Source organism: Setaria italica, chromosome I, assembly GCF_000263155.2.
Source record: "Setaria italica strain Yugu1 chromosome I, Setaria_italica_v2.0, whole genome shotgun sequence".
NCBI lineage: Eukaryota > Viridiplantae > Streptophyta > Magnoliopsida > Poales > Poaceae > Setaria > Setaria italica.
Window position 1 is genome coordinate 33157935 of NC_028450.1, and position 13599 is coordinate 33171533.

Below are 13599 nucleotides of genomic sequence, written 5' to 3' on the forward strand. Positions count from 1 at the left end.
ATGTGTTAAACTTTAACATCTTTAGTGGGAAATGACTCCATTGCCCCCTCATTTATGGCCAGCGGAGAGAGAGGGAGGAGAGAGAAGGGGTAACCTGGGAAAAAGTGGAGAGGGGACCACTTTTAACACCTTTAGCAAGTTTTAACACCCCCTTCATGTATTTATGAAAAATAGGGTGTTAAACTTTAACACTCCACTTTTAACACAAGTGTTTGGATAGGAAAGTGTTAAAAAGTGTTAAAAGTGGGGTGTTAAACTTTAACATGAGTGTTTGCGTGATTGATGATTTGTGTTGCTGTTTTGCTCATTGGATATCCCGTTCTTCGATTGAAGGTGGACTACCAATATGCTTGATGGTGTATGAATCACGATAATTGAGCTTCAGAAATGCGGTGGTTTGCCGGCAGGTCGCAGACTCTCTTCGTTTCTTGTAGGCAACATTTTGTGATACGGCCCAGCCCACACAGCAGCACAGCACAACGGTCCCACGCAGCCGCCGCACCCCCGCTCGCACTAGCGCCGCCGCTTGCCCGCACGAACGCCGCCGCTCCCCGGCAAGGGGGACTGGACGAGCACTTACGGACGTCGCAGCACGCTCGAGCGCCGCTGCCCCCCCGCTCGCGACGAACATCCACCTCCAGCGCTCGCCGTTATCTCCGGTGAGTTTCCCCTTCTAGATCTAGCGTTCCTCTGGAGTCTGGATTGATCCTCCCCAGTTATTTTCCTCGTTGATTTCCTCCTCCCCACATGTTCTTCATTTCTTGAGGAGTAGATGGCAGCATCGAGCAGCACTAGTGCTAGAGTAGTATCTGCGGCCGCAACCGACATCAAGGCTCCACTATGTGATCGTGTTGACATTTTAGAGAAACCTAAATCTGGTGTAAGCAATATTTTCTGGAAATGCAATTATTGCTCAATGGAGAAGTTCACTAGCTACACTAGGGTAGTGTGAACTTTGTTATGCATTGCTATTTATTATTCTTAAAAAAATGCTGAAACATATGCGCATATTGGAGTTTTCAGGTGGAAATGCCGTACCCGCCTATCCATGTAACATAGGGAGTAAGCGCTCACTACGCTGTGCTGTTTTGATTAATCAAATCAGAAAGGTTTCTGAGTCTGAACTGTATTGTTTTTGTAATGTATGGGCTTAAGCCACAACCTGAGAATTTCTCCATACTTATTTGTATTCATTATAGAAATTTAAGAATTATCGGCAGTAGTATGAAAATGTTTGCTTCTCCTGTATTTCACTTATGAATCACATCTTAAGGTTACATTTGATCCATTGAGCTTAAATAAATTAGAACCGAAAAGCTAGAAGTTTTTATTGATTCAATATCTGGTTTTGTGAAGAATAAGGCAAGATGGCAATGGCCACATCATCAGCATACCCTCCGCCTCCACCATTTTACCGACTTTACAAGGATTACGAGCAAGATCCCTCATCTGCACCAGAACCTCCACCGCCAATTGATGGAATATATACAGTCTTTGGTGTTGAGCGCAAAGTATGTTGCTTATTGTACTTTTCATGCTACCCTCTTATTCGTTTTGCTAAACTCACTGTGATTTGTCTCCATGGTATCTAGGTAAATGAGGGGCTGCAAAGCTTGGAGAGTCTAGGTCTCCGCCAGCTTTATCCAAAGGGTCCCAATATTGGTGCGTCTTGTTCTTGAGAAATAGATATGTTTATCTGAGTATTCATATTTATCTCAAATGTCTGTGATTTTTTGAATGTTAGAAATATTTATAAGCATAAGCCAGTTTAATTTTTTATACCAAATAAGTTGTTTCTACAATTTTGAGTACTTAATAACTTGTATCTTTGGTTTAATGAGCTGCCTCTTTGGAAAATTGATTAAATTTAGACTTCAAAAAGGAGCTGAGGACCCTTAACAGAGAGCTTCAACTGCATATTTTGGAGCTGGCAGATATTTTAGTGGAGAGACCTTCTCAGTACGCTCGCAGGGTAGAAGATATTTCACTCATATTCCAGAACTTACACCATCTTCTCAATTCCCTACGGCCACATCAGGTGTGAGCGTGTGAGCCTAGTCTTTGTTCCATATGGTGTATTGGTGTATTGGTGTATTTTTGTGCAATTCCCAAAAATGTAACATTCTTTAATACCTCTTAGGCAAGGGCCACATTGATTCACATGCTTGAGAGCCAAATTCAGCGCCGGAAGCAAGCAATTGAAGATATAAAACAGTGAGTAACTGCTCCTTTTACATTCTTTAATATCTTTAGGCAAGGGCCACATTCATTGACATGCTTGAGAGCCAAATTCAGCGCCACAAGCAAGCAATGGAAGATATAAAACAGCGAACAACTAGTCCTTTAGCTTGGATGCATAAATTGGAAAATGGATTGTGTCCAGACATGCTTCCTTGTTCACAAATGTTGCAAAATTCTTTTTGTGTCTTTTTTCTTTTACTACAGCATTACAACTTTTGCACAGTAAAGAACTGAAGAAGTGAAGTATTGTTATCCGTTACAATACCGAAGGACCATTTAACTACTGTTTACTGCTTCAGTTTGAAATGTATATTGTAGTTCAGGAGATGGGTGTCTGATAGTTTTGATAAGAAGTGGTAGAGAACATGGTATTCGATAAAGTTGATTTGTTACCTTGAATACACATTTTATACATTATCCTGTATGTCTGCTTCATTTTTGTGTGTAACCTTCGTCTCAGGGACCATAATAATTAATCGCTTGCTTGCAAATCTTTTTTTTCATTGTAAATTGTGACTGCACAAATGTAGTATTTTGACAACCCATGAGTATTTTCTTACTTCAGGAGGAGACAGGAAGCGCAAACTCTGCTTGGCGAATCACTGCTTGTCTTAGATGGAAGCCAAGCTAATTAGGCTGGTGCCATTTGACTGTCAGAAGACAGATTAGTGCTCTATGAGTTCGATAGTGTGTGTAGAAGTTTGCTTGCAGGGACAACCCAGAGACGGTATTGAGATATTTCTTGCTTCTTGTGGTGTCTGTTGTCGCCTTGTTGTATTTCAGCTTTGATCACTGAATCTTGTACATTGATGGTCGATGCTAACATACTCCAGCTACTTCATGCTTTAACTGTGATGTTTATGTTCCATACCTTTTCTCAGTTGGGAGTTGCTGTTGCATACTTGCATTAGTCTGTAGTCTTAGCGGATTGTGTGGTTGATGCCCATACTTTAGATGCTTCTTTAATTTTATTTTATATTGCTATGCGATTGCATGCCGAAACAAGTCGGTCAAATGCCAAGGGATTAAACCTGGTATTACGAGAGCCAATGTGTTCTGTAAAAGTGCGACGGGCTAGTTTGTTATATATGTCCAGTTTTGATTACTAGCGATTCCATCGTCTTGTTGCCACACATCCTCTGCATCCTATTTTCTATGAGCCCGTGTCTACTTGCTGCGGTTTTGTCAGTACAAATATTGCGAAGCAGTATTTTAGTTACTGATTGTGGGTTATCTGAGTTTAAAGGCTCCCCTGTTTGGTAGCCGCCAGAGCTCGCAAGAGCCGCGCCTAACCTGTGGCGGACAAAACGTCCGCCACGCTTTTGGCGTACTACAGCGCACGGTTATCGCTAAGCTCCGCTTCCTATGACTAGCTTGGCTGTTTATGGGATAGCGTCAAACATGTGAATAGCCCGTCACGTCTGTTTTCCTCTTCCCGTAAAAGTTTCAGATCCTGACCATCCGACCTTCCACCGACGGCTACGATTGCTGTCCCGCCAACCAGAGCCAAACACGCCTACCGAGGCGTAAAGGCAAAACTTGCAACCGAAGAGCATAGGAATACTTGCAAAAATCAGAACACGCGAATCCATTGGATTGGCAAGCAGTATATCAACAGACATGTAAAAAAACATCGTCTTCCAATAACTAATAATGTGAATGAGAGAACCCCACAACGGATAGCAAAAGAGTCTAGAACATCCACAAATGCTCGATTGCAATTTAGGACAGTCTAGAACATCCACAAATGCTCGATTGCAATTTAGGACAATCTCTTGTGTAATCCGCAAAAGTGATCCAGCAATGCCTCGCCACAAAATATTACTGGAGTATCTATGTCACTGCCACCTGCACTCAACTACTGAAATGCTTTTAATCACAATGCATGCGCTTCTCCGTTTGAAGTTGCTAATGATAAGATGCCCAGTAACAACAGGCTGGACAGTTTCTTGCCGTCTGAGTGCAAATAAATCCATGAAACTATCTTAACTACAGGAGCCCCTCAGTAGAAAACAGAAGCCATCAGCCGCAATGGACTCCAGATAAGCCACACTCCTAAAACACACAGAAAGAAAGTGTCAAAGAATCACTCATCTAGACCTAATTTAGATCAATTGGTAGACCGTACAGACAGATGCACAAAGGAATGGGTGTGGATACCATCAGCTGCGACAGAAAACAACATATATTGCCACCCCCTTCTAATTGGCCAGGCGCTTATGAGGTGAGGTAAGGCAACGTCATACTAATCCAAGAAATTGCAAACCAGCAGCGTGGAGGACGCAAAAGGAAGGAAAACAAAAGGATAAGAAGGGGCTCGCCCAACCTACCAGCCAGCCCATATGCTCCTCGGGCCCATGCTGTATAGGGTCATCTGATCCAGTGCGGCCACTACCCCTACGGCCCTCTTGCTTCCTCCACACCCCTGTTCTACAGTTCACTACTGCGACCTGCAACTCTCCTCCCGGTCGCTTCCTTCCTTCACTGCTCTGTGATCTCTGATGAACCGCAGCTGCTGCCCCTCCTCTCCCCCAGGTCGACAATGCCACAGTTTACTGGAGCAAATTTTGCACCACCCACACCGGAGCCAGCGGGGACACACAGAATTCCAGCACGCCTCATCTCCTAGGTGACGACTTGAAAAATATACACATCACAATAGTCTAGAAAGTATCTCTCTAAAGTTATAATAACAAATAATCATGTAGCTAATCTCTAAGGCTCTTCCTAAAGAATGCTAAGCAATCTTATGTAATTCATTTTACGAACATCACAAGATTAGAAGACTAATATTCTAAAAGACTAAACAGCACATAATGGGAGCAGCATTAATATCCTGAGCTCACAATGAGACTATGATAGTCAGATACAGGATTGCAAGCTATCTTTTTTCACAGCTCAACACTAACCTTTTGTGAACTACCCAGGAAGCTCTTGGCTTTAAATCTTTATGGAAATTTTGAGTCCTTATGATCCCCGTTCAACAAGGCAGTAAAACAGTTTGCTAGTTCCGAGATATCAACCTCAGTAGAATATCATTAATTCTTATTCTAGACCACCGTTAGAAATTAGAACAGTAGTTTAGCATAAAGTTTGGAAGTAAATTATTAAAAGAGCTCTGTAGGTTAAGACCAATCAAGCAGGACTCTACTGCTGCTATGTAAAGAGATTGTCACACAGTTGAGTTTCCTGAACAACACACTTCTTAGAACTAATGGTAAATTTTATTTGAATTGGCATACCTTCACTAAAATTCCGGGAATGAAGTTTCTGGCTCCATCTTAGCAGCAACAAAAAGTTCAATGATTATATGCCTAGCTTATCAAGTTTACACGTATGGGTGCCACATGGAGTGGAAAGTAGAATATATAGTTCCGAATTCAAAGACATACTGTGTTTGGAAAATGAAGATCATTTGGATCACTAACAAGTTAAAATTTATCACACAGACAAGTTACGCAATTAAGGCAGACAGCATATGGATTACAATCTTTCAAACTCATGTACCCATTACCTCAATAGATGCTTATCGGCTTGTCAAGGCATGTGGCATCAATAACGTGGTCAACAATATTTCCTTAACATATATTAGTGGTCAAAGATGAGCAAATGGAACTGCGGGGCACACAAAGCAACGTCTCACAGTACTAGGAAGACTACGTCTAAGTGCTAACAGGAACTGCATAATCATCAAATATAAGTGTATGATAACTAGCAAAGACCGAATCTCGCTTCAGAACCTATAACATCAGAAATGCAGTAATACAAAAGCATTCCAAGTTTGAATGCCTACAATATAAGAAATAGTGGTCCAAGTGCATGCTAGTACTATAGCATGGAAACGAATTACAGCAATACCGCATGCAAGAGTCAATCACATGACGGTGAAAGAAATGCAAGTATTTTTTCTCGAAACAAAAAGCCCTAGAGCCAACTCTAACAGAAAATACCAGAACGTACCACCAACCCATGGCAGTAGTCTAGTAGGAGAGTTGATAAACTACTAACTAGTTTCATAACTGCTGCTCCATAAAAAGGCGAAATAAATCTACACTGTCCCAACCTTAGTTAAGTAAAACAAAGTGTAAGGGCTGCTTTTGTCCATAAATCATGTTGAAATATGCAATGCATACTTGAAATATTTTAGAAGATTGTGGAGATCTCAAGAAACTAATTTTGCCATGTATAAGGATAAGATCATGGCAAGGTAAGAAGGTTTCCTAGGTGGTTCTCCATGTTTCAATTAACAGATGTGGTGTTGTAATAAAGCATAAAGGAACACAGAGTAAAAAAATAAATAAACATAACCATGTTGTTCATTTTACCAACCCAATTGAGCAAACTAAGCATCATCTACCAACAAATTTAATTAAAACAACCCGACTGCAAGGTATGATCAAAAGAGACTAGGCATCATCCTTAATAGGAACCCATCATTTTAATGCAAGCGATAGATAAATATTGTGCATAAATTGCATGTCATTTAGGTATAAACGGGAATGACCAAGGACACTTGCCTTCCTTAGAGCCCTACTGCTGCTCAGAGCCTTCAAAGCCTTGATCTTCTATGAATTCTTTGAACGGCGCACTCTATACGCATCACACAAGTACATGCAAAGAAAGCAATACAAAAAATGAAAAACAATACACCAATAGAAATAGTAGAACTAAAAAGTGGTACAAACTATTATATACGTTATTATGAACACTTGAGCAGAAGAATCACTCAAAATGGAGTTAAAACGCGAAAGATATGCACTAAACAAGGTTAGGGGCTTGTTGGCAAGTTTTAGAAACTTCCAAGGGCTTAACTGTGAAAACCAAGGGCATAAATGTAAATACACATATAAACACGAGGCCTAACACATAAAAAGCTAAAACCGAACTATAATGAGAGAATCTATACTTTCTGAGGGCTTTTTTCACAAAAGTTACAAGACACCTAACTACTACAATTAATTACATGCTTTTTCGAGGATCAAATCGCAAAAAGGTCATCTTCCAGCTCCAAACCAGAGCAGCGATGGTTGTTCTCGTGGCAATGGGGGCTTGGGACGGTGCTGGTGGCACTAGCGCGGGTGCACAGGCGAACGGCTAGCGGTGCGAGGGCGCGGGGCAGCTAGGGGCGCGGAGGCGGGAAAGTGCGGGCGCAGGTAGGGCGAGCAGGTGGTTGAGCGAGCGCGACTCAGGCGCGGGCACATGGGCGGCCGAGCAAGAGGGGCAGCACTTCTACGGCTTGGGAAGTGTCGACCATGGCCGGTGCTATGAAACAGAGCGACAACGAGAGACTAGAAGGGGATCGATGACCATGATTCATTACACTCGCATAAGATGGTGAAACAGCGATACCGACGAGATGAATGCGATGGTGTCCTCACCTTACGGTGTATTTGCTTGTCAAAGTTCTCGTCGGAAAGTTTGTTGGAGTTCCGGAGATCCAAAAATTCGGCGTCCAACCCAGGAAGTTAGGGTTTGCAAAATGAGATTGGGTTTGCGGGGTTGGAAAGCGAACGTCGAGGAGATTACCGGGTATATTTATAGTTAGGGTAGGAGTCGGGTTTTATATTCTCCTTTTTCTTATTTCAGGAATTAAAATAATATGGTTTGGGACACGGGAAATCCAAATAAAATATTTAAAGCTAGGGAAAAACTATGTAGGACCTTATAAAAATTAGATTTAGCTCTAGGAACAAGAGAATAAATTCTCAGAAAAACCTAAACCTCGCATAACGCATTTTTAAAATTTTTACACTCATGAAACACCAAAATGCACATGCATGAATTCATGAAACACACACTCATTTGGACTAAATTATTGGATATGATATTTAAATTCAATTAGCCTATGGAAATTCCAATTAAATACTAGGAATTTAAATAAGCCTTAAATAAAAATAGAAAATTCAGAAAGTTGCTAAATAAGTTGTGTGACGAATTTTAGGGTGTTATGTAGGTGCTTCCTTCCGGTTGCTAAATAAATTCAGAAAGTTGCTAAATAAAATCTAGTTCCATCCACATATACGGCTGGTGTCTAAATAGGGGTCGTATCACGTCCACACAGGAACACTACCTGGGAAACAAATGCATCATCATAACATGGCATACAATGCCACCAGGTCCTCCGGACCTCAACCTATGACCAATGCCGACCAGACCTGGGGCTATGCCAAGGTCCTGCTCTAGTCTACCTGTTGCCCACTGTGGCCTCTTGAGATGGTTTACTAGGTCCAACTTAGGGATGAAAATGGTACAGATATTATCCACCTGTTCGTCCGACCGAAGGGGTTCAGATACTCAAATGGTAAGATTCGGATAAACTCAAATGGTAAGTTCGTATCCGAATTCGGACATTCAATATCCGTACCATATCCAAATCTAGATACTCAAAATTGCATTTCTAAGATCCTAATAGGATGAATAACAATATTCAACACATCTTGTCACTATTTGTATCCGAATTCGATCTAAGAAAAAAATAACTATATATATTTGTATCCGCAATATCCATTCGTAACCGATCCATTTTCATCCCTAGTTCAGCTGGTGGGGTGTGAATCAAGGCTTCACATGGACAGGCACTCCCAAAGGCTGTACCTTTTCGGCACGTATGGTTGCACGCTTTCACTAGAAAGATTTGCCCATGAATCGGTCCTTATATGACCGAAGTAAGCTCTTGAGACAGGATCCTCCACCAAGGCTGTCCCCCAACTCCCAAGTCTCTTCCTTAATAGTATCTAACCCTTAGTTGGTTCTTTTTATGTTTTTCTACAAAACACACACATTTAGGATTTTCCTTGAAAAACATTGTATATGTGATATTAGTAAGATATTCTATTTCTAAAATAACGCTCGATCGTTGATCCAGTCATGATCGGGGTCATTTATGAGATTTTTGGCTAGAAGTGGCTCCAAGTCAAGGCAAGGAAGAGAATAGATGTGGGTTGCTCCTATGGTTTTATAAAATTATGCAAGTCAAGTTATTATATTGGCAACTTTTAATATTTATGAAAAATATAAGATAAAAATATGATCAAGGAAGAAGGTGCTAGGACCGGCCTTCATTGACGTTTCCTAGGTTGACCAGGGGCTCGGCTTCTTGCCTTCTGGATTCTCAGCTTCTTGTCAGAGCCTGGTCAGGTGAACGCTTCTACACGTCTTGTTCATGGCCCGACCTTCATATCCCTTCATATCTTCTGGATCCTTGGCTTATGGCCAGGTCTTGGTCATGTCCTTGGTTCACACAAACATACGAATATACAATCAATTGTAGCAAATAATATATGACTAAAGAAAATGGAATAGGACTGTTGATGGACGCTTTGGGAATTATCTAAATGATAATCCCCGGATAAAAGATGAAATGGTTTGTTAATTATTTAGGAATAAGTTTCTACATAAATAAATGGATAAAATTGTTGAATTTTGAGAAGAATTCTAAGAAATAAGGAATGGATTTTCTAGGGTTTTTGACAGGCATCATGATGGCTAGATTTTATTGATATCTAAGATTTTGGTTGGCGGCATATCGACTAGGTTTTGGAATAGACCCTAGGTATGATTTGGATGTTGGATGGTGCAAATGGATTTCAAGGCTATGAAACTTGCATGACATGCTCGGCTTCGACTCGGGGGTCAGCCGTACAATAGGTGGAGCTAGTCAAGTTTTCTTGGACGTGGGTGTCTGTCAATCCTGGGACATTATCCATCAAAATCTTCCACCTTTTGGTAGATTTTGCAAACAATATGTATATATGTTGGATGAGATAAAAAAATAAATAGCTTAGCTGCAATATTTAACAAATAGTAAGTTTCAAACTTTTCCCAAGTCATGGCATATTATATGAAAACAATGCATAATAGAAATAATAGTTTACCTGCAAGATTTTCTAATATCACAAAGAGTAAGATTCAGACTATGACATGCACACGGCATGTATAGTGCTCTTCGATTAATTTCAAGCAAGCGCTTCTGAACACCTTGGTGAGGACCCTTCATATTTGAACCATTATTATAGCCTTGTCCTCTCACATCATCAATATTCAAATCAATAGAGGCCAATACATTCTTTAATTCATTCAAGAGAGGCCAATACATTCTTTAATTCATTAAAAAGATCCAATCCTGATGTGTCATCTACCTTCAAGAACTCTAGGAAGAACTCCTTTACCCTTGGAACATTCCTCGACATATTGACACACCGAATAATTAGAGTCATTTGTTCTTCATGGCCCACATCTGGAGTACAATCTAAAATCACAGAAAAATACTTGGCATCCTTGATGATCTTTAATGCAGTTTGTTTCACACAATCTGCAAGAAGAGAAATCATCTCATTCTGAATTTTATGCCCAAGATAATGATGATCAATCTCACTATTTTAAATCTGCCTAATATGGTCTTGCATCACGGGATCAAATTCACTCATCATTTCAACTGTGCCCAAAAAGTTACCATTGCTATCTTGATATAGTTTCTCATTTTTCCCTCGAAAAGTAAAATTATGTTTAGCAAGAAACTTGACTGCAGAAATAATTTCTTACTAAAACTTGTCTCCAACATTCTCTCTCCTTTGGAATTTCCCGTTGCAAATCATCATCAATTATTTTATTTTTGCTCAACCTTAGCCTAAGTTCATTCCAAGTATTCATGTTTGTTATATGCTCAACACTATTCTCATGTTGCTTGAGTCTAACACTAAGATGTTTCCAGTCCCTGAATCCATCATGTGCTAGCAAACTTTTGCTCTGACTTGATTTGAACAATTTGAAGCAAAAACAAAAAACTTTGTCCACATGTTTAGAGTAAACCAACCATTTTCTATCAACCACATCACCATTGCTTAACTTTCTGGAGTACTAAGCATATGTAAAACGTCTATTAAGAGCATCTATGGGGAACTCAAGATTCAATTCTCTCACTAGCCCCTTTTCAATCAATATATCTCTACCCTTTTTATCAAGATTTTCCCAAGCTCTAGGATCAAAGACATCATCAATAGAATCTTCTTGCACATCATCAATTGAATTTTCAGGTTGAGAGGAAGGCCGTAAATTTTCATTCTCTGTAGCAACATCAATGACATCAACTTGTTCACTTAAATTATCATTAACTTGTTGCTGCCCTTGTTCTTCAATATCAAGTCCGCAATATTTTAGTGGAGAGACCTTCTCAGTATGCTCGCAGGGTAGAAGATATTTCACTCAGTATGCTCACAGGGTGAAGAGACCTTCAAAAGGGAGCTAAGGACCCTCCACAGAGGGCTTGCTTGCCTCGCTGAGGGAGCTAGCTTCAAAACCAGCGCAGATTTCATGGGCTGGTACTTGATTGAGGTCCCGAACTGCGACCGGATGGAGCTGGAGCACCTCTACAATATACCCTGATCATCAGTCCCAATATGCAGATGGCAGGCTCTGCAGCTATGGCGTTGCAAAAATCAATGCAGAGCTGCACGATGGTGCTTCTCTGAAGCCTCCTTTTGTTATGTGAACTTTCTTAACATTGTTGGCCTCTGTCTGTTTACTGTTGCTCTGGAGCATTGTGTGGCATCGGGACAAGGTGTGCTCCCAGCTGCACATCGATGTGGTGGACTGGTTGTGTTTGTTTTTCCCACCTGGGTAGTGTTCAGGGTGTACTCGACTCTTTCAAACTGAGCTTTGTGTTTAGGCTTTGGAAGTGTTGATGCCTCTCCGAAAGTGTGAGCTCAAGCGGAGCCTTGTAATGAAGGGGGCGTTTAGTTCCCTTTGCTTATTTTTAAGCAAGTGTCACATCAATGTTTAGATACTAATTAAGAGTATTAAACGTAGGCTATTTACAAAACCCATTACATAAGTGGAGGTTAAACAGCGAGACGGACCTATTAAGCCTAATTAATCCATCATTAGCAAATGTTTACTGTAGCAACACATTGTCAAATCATGGACTAATTAGGCTTAATAGATTCGTCTCGCCGTTTAGCCTCCACTTATGTAATGGATTTTGTAAATAGTCTACGTTTAATACTCCTAATTAGTATCTAAACATTCGATATGACGGGTGCTTAAAAATAAGCAAACGAACCAAACCAGGCCGAACTCAAAACCTTTTATGTCCTGTTGTGTAATGCATATGGACTAGGGTGGTTGCCCTGGAACTCTAAAATATGTCACTCATATTCCAGAACTTGCACCATCTTCTCAATTCCCTACGGCCTCATCAGGTGTGACTTGTGAGCCTGAGTTTTTGTTCCATATGGTGTTGTATTTTTCTGCAATTCCCAGAAATGTACTTACATTCTTTAATACCTTTTAGGCAAGGGCCACAATGATTCACATGCTTGAGACAAATTCAGCGCCGCAAGCAAGCGATTGAAGATATAAAACAGTGAGTAATTGGCCCTTCTTTTACATTCTTTAATATCTTTTTTGGCAAGGGACACGTTGATTGACATACTTGAGAGCCAAATTCAGCGCCACAAGCAAGCAATTGAAGATATAAAACAGCGAGTAACTAGTCCTTCTTTAGCTCGGCTGCATAAGTTGGAAAATGGATTGTGTCCAGACACGCTTCCTGGTTCACAAATGTTGTAAAAATCTTTTTGTGTCTTTTTTCTTGTACCACCGCATTGCAACTTTTGCATAGTAAAAAACTAAGAAGTGGATTATAGTTATCCGTTGCAATACCGAAGGACCATTAACTACTTGTTGACTGCTTCAGTTTGAAATGTATATTGTAGTTCAGGAGATGGGTGGCTGATAGTTTTGATAAGAAATGGTAGAGAACATGGCATTCATGCATTTGATAAAGTTGATTTTGCTGCCTTGAATACACATTTTATAGTATCCTGTATGCTGTGCCTTATTTTTGTGAGTAACCTTCGTCTCAGGGACCATAATAATTAATCACTGCATAAATGTCGTATTTTGACAACTCATTGAGTATTTTCTTACTTCAGGAGGAGACAGGAAGCGCAAACGCTGCGTAGCGAATCACTTCTTGTCCTGGATGGAAGCCAAACTAATTAGGCTGATGCCATTTGATTGTCAGAAGACAGATTACTATGAGTTCGATAGTGTGTGTAGTAATTCCCTGGCAGAGACAACCCAGAGGCCAGAGATCTTTACTTGCTTCTTGTGGTGTCTGTTGTCTCCTTATTGTATTTCCAGCTTTGATCACTGAATCTTGTACATTGATAGTCAATGCTAACATACTCCTCCAGCTACTTCATGCTTAACTGTGATATTTATGTTCCGTACCTTTTCGCAGCTGGGAGTTGCTGTCGCAGTTGATATTTATGTCTTAGCGGATTGTGTGGTTGATGCCCATACTTTAGATGTTTCTTTAATTTTATTTTATATTGCTATGCGATTGCATGCCGAAAC

General features: G+C 40.5%; 1 protein-coding gene across 2 annotated transcripts; it reads left to right on the forward strand.

Annotated features, from left to right (window-relative positions):
* The first annotated feature begins 411 nt into the window (after positions 1-411).
* Positions 412-3121, forward strand: LOC101773827 (mediator of RNA polymerase II transcription subunit 7a). Of its 2 annotated transcripts, XM_004953256.4 has the most exons (7): positions 412-659; positions 1024-1062; positions 1357-1511; positions 1593-1662; positions 1872-2038; positions 2141-2214; positions 2807-3121. In XM_004953256.4, the coding sequence occupies exons 3-7, from the start codon at positions 1368-1370 to the stop codon at positions 2874-2876; spliced, it is 525 nt and encodes a 174-aa protein (XP_004953313.1). In that variant the 5' UTR covers positions 412-659; positions 1024-1062; positions 1357-1367; the 3' UTR covers positions 2877-3121. The 2 variants fall into 2 exon arrangements, with proteins under 2 accessions (XP_004953313.1, XP_004953312.1); XM_004953255.4 differs by lacking the exon at positions 1024-1062 and having other exon boundaries at positions 413-659.
* The last annotated feature ends 10478 nt before the right edge of the window (positions 3122-13599 follow it).

Bases quoted from the DNA above. Each gene is read 5' to 3' on its own strand.
- LOC101773827 (XM_004953256.4), top strand. From the start codon at position 1,368: ATGGCAATGGCCACATCATCAGCATACCCTCCGCCTCCACCATTTTAC. The intron at 2,039-2,140 runs GTGTGAGCGTGT...AATACCTCTTAG, and splicing joins ATTCCCTACGGCCACATCAG to GCAAGGGCCACATTGATTCA. The intron at 2,215-2,806 runs GTGAGTAACTGC...TTCTTACTTCAG, and splicing joins GCAATTGAAGATATAAAACA to GAGGAGACAGGAAGCGCAAA.